Here is a 10,224-nt window from a genome sequence, read left to right on the forward strand (position 1 = left end):
AATCAGCAGTTATAAAACAAGAGGTGAAGCCCAACATCAGAAAGGATCCCTCAAACGGATCAATAGATGGATATTCTGTGCAAGCAGCAGACCCATTAAATATCATGTATACAAACCCTGCCTACTATGCAAGGGGAGGCCCCCCCCCAACTGGCCAGCCCTCTGCACCTGATACAGTAAATGGTTACCACACCAGTATGCCGGCAATGCAGTATGGCTACTACAACTACCCACCCAATGCACTTTTCCCCCCTAAGCTGAGGACCTATGAGGGTCGAAATGGCTCTTTGCCCAAAGCTGGCTGTAAAGCTGTCCAGGTAGATCAGAAGCCTGACATTCAAAACTTTCAGGCCAGGATGGCCCTATCCTGCTCCAGCCAACCAGAGCAAACCAACCAACCAAACCACATGGCTTACACCCAGTCTCCAGTTTATAGCCAATCCCGTCCTTCCTCTGTCTCCTCTGAGCCCTCCAACAGAGGCACTCCTCTCATCAAACAGGAGCCTATGGATGTGCCAGTCTACGAAGGCACGTTGCCGAACCAGGTTGAAGCCAACGCATCGAGAACCACCCCCCAGCCTGTGGCCTGGCCTGGGCACAAGCTTAATGGAAGTTTTATTCCCACCACTTGGGATGCCCATCCAAACCATAAACAAAGTTCCGAGGCCTCATCGTTGAACCCAGACAAACAGCAGCAGTTTCACCAGCATCCCCAGCAGCGGCAGGCCTCTCCTTATCCCCAGCAGTGGACATCCTACCCTGGCTCAAACGCCATGAGGGCTTCCCCTGCCCCATCACCATCGCTCCAGGTACCTCCCTCTCCATCTCCATCCCCTCAACTAGGCACAGTGCTCCAAGCTAACACACATCAAGCCTCCTCTCGCCCTGGTACTCCTCGTCCAAGCACCCCTCACCCTGTTACCCCACAGCCTGGTGCCTCTCACTCAGGCCGACTTACACCACAGCCAAGCACCCCACGTCCAGGCACCCCTAGGCACTGGCCAAGCCCCGTTCCTAGTCCACAGCCACATGCGTGGGCCATGGGGCCTGCAGCTTTTAGCCCTGGTTTGAAGCACAGCAATCCTGCAGGAGCCTATCCTGACAAGATCTGGTGCAAGACTGGAGAAAGTCGGTGTTCCACTCCTGTTGGGCCCCAAGAAAAAGCCTGGAAATCTTTTGGTGGTTCAGTGGCGGGTAACACCCCTTCTCCTGCTCCTGAGGGTCGCCTCTTCCCTGATGCCCTGCAGCAGTCAGATCAGTCCTGCTACACCCCCAGCCGAGCAGAGAGCGATGCTGAGAGCACCAAGAATTGTGAGGAGGATGAGGATGAGGTTTGGTCTGACAGCGAGCACAACTTCCTGGACCCTTACATTGGCGGCGTAGCAGTGGCACCGGCCCATGGCTCCATCCTCATTGAATGTGCCCGTCGGGAATTACATGCTACCACTCCACTCAAAAGGCCTGACCGCTCCCACCCCTCCCGCATCTCCCTGGTCTTCTACCAGCACAAGAACCTCAACCAGCCCATGCACGGCCTGGCTCTGTGGGAGGCCAAAATGAAGCTGCTGGCAGAGCGAGCGCTGCAGAGGCAGCAGGAAGCAGCTCTCCTTGGCCTCTCCCAGGAAGATATCAAGACACTTGGGAAGAAACGCAAATGGGGTGCTATGGTGGCAGGCGCTAGTCCAGGACCTGGACAATCTAAAGACAAGAAGGAGGGGCCAGTGACGCGGTTAGCCCCCACTTTCTACACCACCTCTGTGGTTACTGTGTCTCCCTATGCCTTCACCCGCCTCACTGGGCCCTACAGCCACTTTGTGTGAGGACAGACAGACACAGATAGACTGACAGCTACAGAGTGGTGCAGTGGAGGGCTGGAGAGAGCACTGAGCAGAATCAATGTCTCTCAGCTGTCCCGCAGTCTGGCATCTCTCCATCCTGCCCCCTCTACAGTCCTCTTGGAGGAGGGGACATTTTTATTGTTTTTTACCTCATGTCAGGCAGTGGTTTGGGCTTCAGACACACTGCCTGTGGTGCTCTTCCTCTCGCTTCCCTGGAGAGGAACTCCATTGCTTTTTCTTGTTTATAGAATTATAATGATTCTAATTATTGCTATTATTATCAATATTATTATGATTGTTACTGTCAATGTTGTTATTACAGGTATTATTATAATGAAGACTTGTTTGTTTTTTATTATTGCTCTTTTCTTTAATGTTATTATTAATGAGGTGATTGTTTTTGGTTTTGTATTTTTGTTAAATCAATCAGTCTGAGTGTGACAGACTCGGACAGTTGCTTTTTTTCCATGTTTGGAAAATGTGCACCCTTTTTTTTTCCATTTGACTTTCTTTGTTCTTATTAATCTTAAAGCTGTATTTAGATGAGGAGGAGCCATTATCTCCCTGATACGGCAGAAAAATCAACAATACAGTGATCACAATCTTTGGTTTTACTTTGTAAAGCTATTTTTGGGGCCTCATAAAGAATATTCCCAATTTTACCACCATTATGAGGATTGTGATCAAAAGTTTTTATTGTTAATGAGTAAGTCAGCCAGCATCACCACTGTCAAATACACCACTGACAGTCTACTTTTTCACTCTAATAAACAACTATTTGCATAAATGTTTAAAACAATGAAAGAAAGAGGGAAAGGCAGGAATTAACCGAAGCTCTTTGGCTCCGGGTACCCAGCAAAAGGCCGCTAGTTGGGTGTTGTGTCTGTAACCAATTATTGTGATGCAAAAAGGGAGAAAATAGTGCCCAGTTTCAAAAGAACTGTTAAACCCCGCTGCGAGAAAACCTTGCAGCTTGTCTTGTCGTCAGATGATGTGCTCCTCCTACTCACCCTTCTAGCTTTTGACTGGTGCTCAGCTTCCTGCTCTGATCGATTTCCGCTACTCTTCATGGCAGTTGATGCTGTATTTAGGTGCTCTAACTTAAATTTGGCTCGAATAGTATTTGCAACTAAATAATTTCGTTTCAGCCCAGGTGGCGTACCAGAACATTGGGATTTACTGCTTTGGCACAGAGGTGCAGAACATGTGTGGTGCTATGGAAAGCCCTAATGAATTATCTCACAAATGCTTTCTTTTGCTTGCCATGTTTTCCTGTGCGGAGAACTGTGGTTCTCATATCTGGTACTCCACAGAGGCCAAAATACTGTTTGTGAAAGCCGTTTAACCCAGATCTGTTATCCACACAGAGATGGAGCAGATGGCACTCTGTATCTTCCTATAACATTCAAGTAGGAGTGAGCACTTCCCAGTGTAAACGCTAGAGGGCAGCGTCGACTGCCGTTTCAAGTGGTGTGTAAAAACAAGCCTATAAGCACTTGGGATTCATTTAGATGGCAGCCTTGCCTTGTTGCTTTAACCACTCATGGCCAGTAGAGGGGGGGCCTTGCACCCTGTTTTCTGAGCATGGATGGGACTTAATGAAGCAGCTCCAGGCAAAGCTGACATTACAAATGTGCCACAAATGTGAACAAAGTCTGGAGATGCCTATGGGAAACCCATCCAGGGTTAGAGAAGAAGGAAACAGTGTTGGGACAGCAGTGCTTTTGGTGCTCATACACACACTCTGGTGCTCTCCTATTACACTTGATTTACTGTGAAGGGCCCACTCCTTTCTCTGCATGGTGCTGTCATCTTTGAGCAGAGCGAGGCGTGTCCTTCCGCAGGCACCTTGTCACCACAGAGCCAGCCAATCAAAATGGCCACCATGTGGTTCCGCTCCACACTGGGCTCAAAAACTGGTTTCCTTTTGAGGAGTTTTTGCAGTTTGTTGTGGCATGTAGTGGTTTTTGTCTCAAACAAAGTACACTGTACAGGGCAGAGAAAGCACAGTCATTCACTGCATGTCTTGGTAACCCATTAGCAGTGCTTTTCACAGAGAAGATAGTACTGAGAGATAAAGGGAAACTGTAGAACATTTCTGTAGCTTCCAGGGGTTGGCGCTGAATGCAGACGCATCAAATAATGGATCTCTCACTTTGTGCGCGAGTGCGTCTGAAAGTGAAAGAGAAGAGCCAAAGAGAGAGACTATTTGATAGCCTGGCGAGAGTCCCGTAAATCACTCATTTTTATTTTCTTCGTGCTCACATGGTTCCCCTGCAACATGTGTCAGAAATGAAAATGAGAGACTACTGATGCAAGCCGACTCCCAGCTGCTGGGTGGTTGTTTGGGTCAAGGCCCTGGTCATCTGTGTAAGACCCTGTTACCTCTCCCGATTTTCTCCAGCTCTCTACCTCATGCTGTAGAGACACTGGTCACAATCACGACTTGCTACTGAGGGCAGAGAATCATGCATGTCCCTTTGTGTGCTTCAGATCTCCACACTCATTTTAACCTGCTTTTATTTTTTTTTTTTACTCTTATTTATTACTACATGGTGATAATGATAATGATTGTCTTTGATGTTATTGTTTTTTTTCATCATTTTTTATATAGCTAATACAAATTGTACATAAAGAAGAAAAGATTTATAAAAGCACTTTTAATCTTGATTTTAATGACAAACAGAAAGAGCCGATTATTGACAACTTGAAGCTTTTGTTTTTTTCTTTTTTTTTTAATTTTCTCAAGAGAGAGATAAAAAAAAAAATGTAAATATCAAACTATTTAGGTAAGATTATTTAACTTGTGAGGAAAGTAACAAAACCATGAATGACATGGGGGTATTTTGGAAGCCCTAAACATCAGTAAACAACACTTGGCCCCAATGTATGTAAATCTGTGCTTAGTAACTCTGCTGTTTTGCTTTCCTAAGTACTGTACCCCCTGTCGGCATGTGACTGACAGAGCCCTGGAAATTTCTGAAAATGAATTAGTCGGCCCAATTATGTAACTTAGCTGACTCCCTGACAGCAGTAAAGAGAAAATAGAAGCTTTCCTGTGTTGCAGTTGTGCAAATGTATGAATTTAGTTTTAGTTTAACAGCTTTGTGGTATTTTTTTAAGTACTCTTAAACTCATGAAAGGTTCATGACAGCATCATATTTCTATTTAAAAAAAAGAGCAAAATTCTAATTATGTGATTCCCAACAGCAGGGAACTTTGTCATTAAGCTAAGGACAAACCTAAATCAGCCGCCCTGAGCGCGATAAGCGGTAAACAGCTCGACTTAATCAGCTGATTAGTTTAGCTTAGCAGTGACTGAAATCACGAGGAAACGGCAAACCTAAAAAAAAATCTTAACTACCAGCACCTTTGAAGCTCTTTAACACACGTTGTGTAAGGTTTGTTTAAGCTGCTGAAATTGTGGTTTTACAGGGAGTTATGTGCCAGGCTGCTTCCTTGGGTAACAAGGCCACCAGCAGATATTAAAAGAAGTCACTGCTCCCAACCTGGAAACTGTCTGGTACACAGTCCCCTGAAAAGAGAGAGAGAGAGAAAAAACAGCCATATTTAGCTCTAAAGCAGCCGACAGGCAGACTTTGTCACCTTTTGCCGTTTCCTCTGTGCTCGGTCTTTCTGCTAATCTCAGCTGTCTGATGGCTGCGGCTTCAACAGCACTTACTGGGTTTGTCTTCTGATTGTCAACAGGACAGCGAATGGGAAATTGTGAAATGATGAGCTATTCTTTTAATATCAGACGCCCTTCCAAATTTTACCGCCATTCATGTGTAGAACTTGGGGAGAGGGAGGGGGCGGGGGCGTCGGGGAGCATACTGATTGCTGCAGAGCCAGTCTGAGGTGAAACACTGGGCGATGTTTTAACGAGTTATTTCCCAGCAGTCTTTGTCAGTTGTGTTGCTGCCTCGCTGCTTGCTTAGATGTTTCTGTCATTAATATCTGCTCGAGCTTTTGTAATAGCCAAGTGTGCACGTGGCAGAAAAATCACAGCCCCCCCCCCGCCCCGTGGAAGACAACAGATGTTTCAATTGTCTTTAAGATTCGATGATGCACACAATGTCTAACAGTAGTTTGGTAGTACAGCAACAGGGCCCATTTTGTTTGTTGAGCCTAAGACTTGCCCATACATTACTCACACAAACACACACACACACACACACCGAAACAAAAGGGTGCTGAGGATATGGTGCACATGCTATTTTGTTGACTTTGTACATTTCTAAATGCTTCACTAGTTTGGTGGATGGTTCTCATGAGAGGCACCACCTCCCAAGCAAACATGTACTGAGATCCTGGGGTGTGGGGGTGGGGGTGGGCCGGTTCAGCTGGTGCTATGATGCTATACCTTAAAAATTCACTGTGTAAAAAAAATAAAAATAAAAATAAAAAAAGCGAGGGATAAATGATTACCACAAATATTTTTCTGAGCTCTTCGAATGTCAAGAGAACTATACTTTTGATTAAAGCAGTTTCGCAGGAAGGGAAGCTGCCCTGGTGCTGACTTTATGAAAAGTCTTTTGTTACAACGCTACAAATTTACATCTCTTTTTGAGGGCAGGTGGTGCACTCAAACTGTTGATTACATTCTCTATTAATCTTCATTCCATACTGTACTTGAATTCATTTAAAATAGGACGAGATATAGAATCATATTATATGAAGACTGTTAGCTGGGTTTTACATTTGGTACCGTGCAAGTACCAGAGGCTATTCAAATTATCTTTTGAGTATGTTGTACATGTTCATGTTAACTGAATGCTAAGATATTTGAACAATACAAAAAAAAAAAAAATTGCGTACTGCCTCCCTCTTCCTCTCCCAAGTGATGCACTTCCTTTACTCACTCTCTTTCTCCTAATCCTTGTATAGTTTGTCACACGCAGATATGGATAAACACACGTAGATACACATCTAATTGTGTAACGGCCCACTTTTAAAACTTATAAAAGTTTAATGAACACTTGAAATTTGGGATAGAGACTTGACGCTGGCCCACAAAATTAAAAAAAAAAAGAGAAAAAGAATGAAAGAAAATGAACCAACACAACTGGCAGCTACATTCCTTTGAGTTTTAGGATTGTTCTTGGTTCTTTATTTTTCACGTCAAGGATGCAGTATGTAAAAAAAAAAAAGAAAAAAAAAGTGTTTTTGTTCAGTCTCTCTCTCTTTGTAGCTGTATGGTGTATTATGTGAATACATAGTGTATGTGGTTAAAAAAACAAAACAAAAAAAACCCACGATATTGTTTTATGTTGCGCGATAAATAATAAAATTGAAGTGAAATGCATGCGTGGAAGTGTTTTCATTTGGTGGTGACTTTGTGTTTTGATTCTAGTTTGAATCACAGGGAGAGTCTAAGAGTCTAACTTGTATCGTTTCACTGATTCCTTCTCTCCACTCTCATCAAGCACCTCAGTGAAGAGTCATCTCAAGGATATAATAAGGGGCAAGTTAAGGAAACTGCAGCTACGGCGATTACTGTAAATGCTCAATTTATAGCACTTGAATGTGCTGTGAGGGAGAAAATGTGAGCTTGTCAATGAGAGGACAAGGGTTAAGAGAGAAGCTGGAGACCATTTGCTTTCAATTCCATAAACACATATTGCCTAGATTCTCCAAAAATGAATAAAATGTCTCTGTGGTGATGTAAAAGCCCAGCTTTCAAGTGATCTGAGGTGCCTTTATGTTCAGTCTCCTTTTGTATATTTATTTTATTTCAGTGCAATTAGGTTTTATTTATATAGCGCAGTCACCACAACGCACTTTATATTGCGAGGTAAAGACCCAACAATAATTAATGTCCATATAACCACAGACCAATAAATCACAAGGTTTTACATGTGTTTTTTAAGGCGGTCATATTTATATAAACCCCTGCAGCATACATAAGTATAAAGACAAGAAAAGGCAAAACTTTATTCAAATCACAGAGTGAACAGTAACGAGCAACATTTTTTTTGATTTTTAAAACTTCATCCAAGTCTTGGCAATCGGGGAAATAACGTTGTATAATGGAGATGCATTAAAACATATTGGAATCATTTCATTTCTATTTTGCTCCTTAATACAAATATCAGCCGCGTGGCAGCAACTCGGTGAATTTAGACATGTAGACACGATCAGTGCTGAATTTCAAACCAAGCATCATGATGGCGATGAAAGGCGATTTAAGTGAACGTGGCAGCGTTGGTGCCAGAAAGGCTGGTCTGAGTATTTCAGAACGTGCTGATCAACTCGGATTTTCCCACACAGCCATCTCTATGGTTTATGGAGAATGGAGAACAAATCCCATGAGCTGCAGGGACAAAAATGTTCGGTGATATCCGTGTTCATTGCCTTAAATTTCAAAGTGCGAAAAAACATGCTGGAAGTGCGTTGACAGACCATTTTTCAACAACAACAACAACCAAAAGCTCTTTTTTAACACCAGGTGATTAATTTAGTGATATGATTGTCATCTATTACATGAATGAATTAATAATGAATTAATCAGACATACTGATTCTTGGTCTGACATTTGTTTTGTGGGTAGGTACAATTTCATATAAGAGAAACTCAATAAAGTGTAATTATTATTATTATTATTATTATTATTATTATTATTATTATTATTATTATTATTATTATTATTATTATTATTATTATGTAACTGCTGAGTGGGGGAGAAAGAAAACGTGTAGAAATTGTCTGACATTTTCTCAGGCTGTTCTTTTCTTGTTCAGCGATACTTAAATTCACCAAACTCTAGTTTTCTTCCTGTTGGTATCCTGAAGGTTTTACAGAGGGATTTGTTCACACACCACTCAGAGCCTTTGTATAATGTTTTATCCTTAAACCACGGTGCAAGCCAAGGCAGTGTTTCTGGCTGCTGACAGTGTTTTCTGATTTATGATGAGATAAATTCTAAATCCCCTCCGTAAATCCCCGCTGACATACGTCATATACACACGTAAATAAATAGCCTTTAATGAGCTGGGTTCTGTACTATGAAGTGACTTTGACATACCCAGGCTATCTGTCCCTTATCTGGATTCACTTATCCAACACTGGCAGAAAGAAAGCTCTCTGGCTGCTTCTCGAAGAAAATATGGCCCCTAGGACCAGCGGCTCTGTGGCCCTAACTCAGTCAGTATTTTTCCTCTGGTTATATCATTTGCCACATGGTTGAGTCCTCATAGCACCTACCATCTACCATCTAGTCATCTGCTATTCAGTTAAATCTTGTATTTCAGCAACCCACAAAGACTTGAAATTGAAGCCATGATGAGAGTGCAGTGGTTCAATCAGTCCACTGGATGACCTGGTGGATGGGCAGAGTGAGCTCTGTCATGAGGACTGAGGCTAGATGAAAAAGTGAAGTGAAGAGCGAGGGCTTGATGCACTCTATCTGATCACTAATTGTTCTTCTGCCAATTAATAAATGGAGAGAGAGTGAGCGCTCTGGCAGTCAGTATAGGCAGCCACACAAAGCTGGTTATCATCTGCTAAGTTAACTCAGGGTGTCCCAATCTATGTATGAGCCCATTCACATGAAAGGGGTGCCACTGGCAACATTTGTCCAATCACACTGATTAGTGTGCAGGTACCTGAATGTTGACTTAAAAAGGAAGAATAAACTATAATGTTAGAAAAATATGAAGAATGAAAGCAAAGCAGCTGCTCCAGATAAATCAGAGATGTGAGATTAGAAATCACTGTACAGGAGTTTAGTGTCAGCAGTGCTCAATGAATGTATGTGCACTTCAAGCACTTTGGTCAAACAAGACCAGAGACCAAATTTGCAAATTTGAAGCCTGGAAAGGAAGGCAGCTAACTGTAAGCTAAACATATCAGTATCACAGCTCTATCCTTAAGACACGGGAGAATCTGATGGACTGTAACTGAGGCCTGAGTATTTCATGAAATTACATTAAAAAATATTTTTTGCTTTTGTTCTCTCAGCTGCAGCCTCGGTGGTGATTAATGGGTTTGAAAGTAGGTAAGGGATAAATATAAGAACTGAATTCAAAATTACAATTACTTGCAAATTGGATGTAAGGTCAGCAAATCAGTGCTGTGTTTTAGGATCAGGTATTAATGTTTATAGAAGAAAAAATTGTTGTGAAATTATTTGCAGCCATCACAAAAAAAAAAAAAAAATCGATTAAACTTATCGCTGAAAATTTATATTTTTTAGTGATCAATAGGGAAATGTGAAGATGAAAAGCTTTAGACCCTCGTGCTGTCTGCACACAGAGGTCCGAGGGATCCTTCAGGAAAAGTGACCTTATTTACAGAGAACTGACTGATTGGTCAGAGACTGTGATTTCATGTTTATTAATCTCTGCTGTGAACCTAACATGCTCCGAAGCAATATACCCTTATAAGT

General features: G+C 42.5%; 1 protein-coding gene across 5 annotated transcripts in view; it reads left to right on the plus strand.

Annotated features, from left to right (window-relative positions):
- tet3 (tet methylcytosine dioxygenase 3) overlaps positions 1-6,987 on the plus strand; it is a 43,368-nt gene extending 36,381 nt beyond the window's left edge. For 4 of the 5 annotated variants that reach the window (XM_030737180.1, XM_030737182.1, XM_030737184.1 and 1 more), the window contains one exon: positions 7-6,987. In XM_030737180.1, the coding sequence (XP_030593040.1) occupies positions 7-1,820 (1,814 nt within the window). In that variant the 3' untranslated portion in view covers positions 1,821-6,987. The remainder of the gene's footprint in view (positions 1-6) is intronic. The other variant, XM_030737183.1, reaches the window with a different exon arrangement.
- Positions 6,988-10,224: the final 3,237 nt, after the last annotated feature.

The sequence above is a fragment of the Archocentrus centrarchus genome, chromosome 9 (genome assembly GCF_007364275.1).
Source record: "Archocentrus centrarchus isolate MPI-CPG fArcCen1 chromosome 9, fArcCen1, whole genome shotgun sequence".
Taxonomy (NCBI): domain Eukaryota; kingdom Metazoa; phylum Chordata; class Actinopteri; order Cichliformes; family Cichlidae; genus Archocentrus; species Archocentrus centrarchus.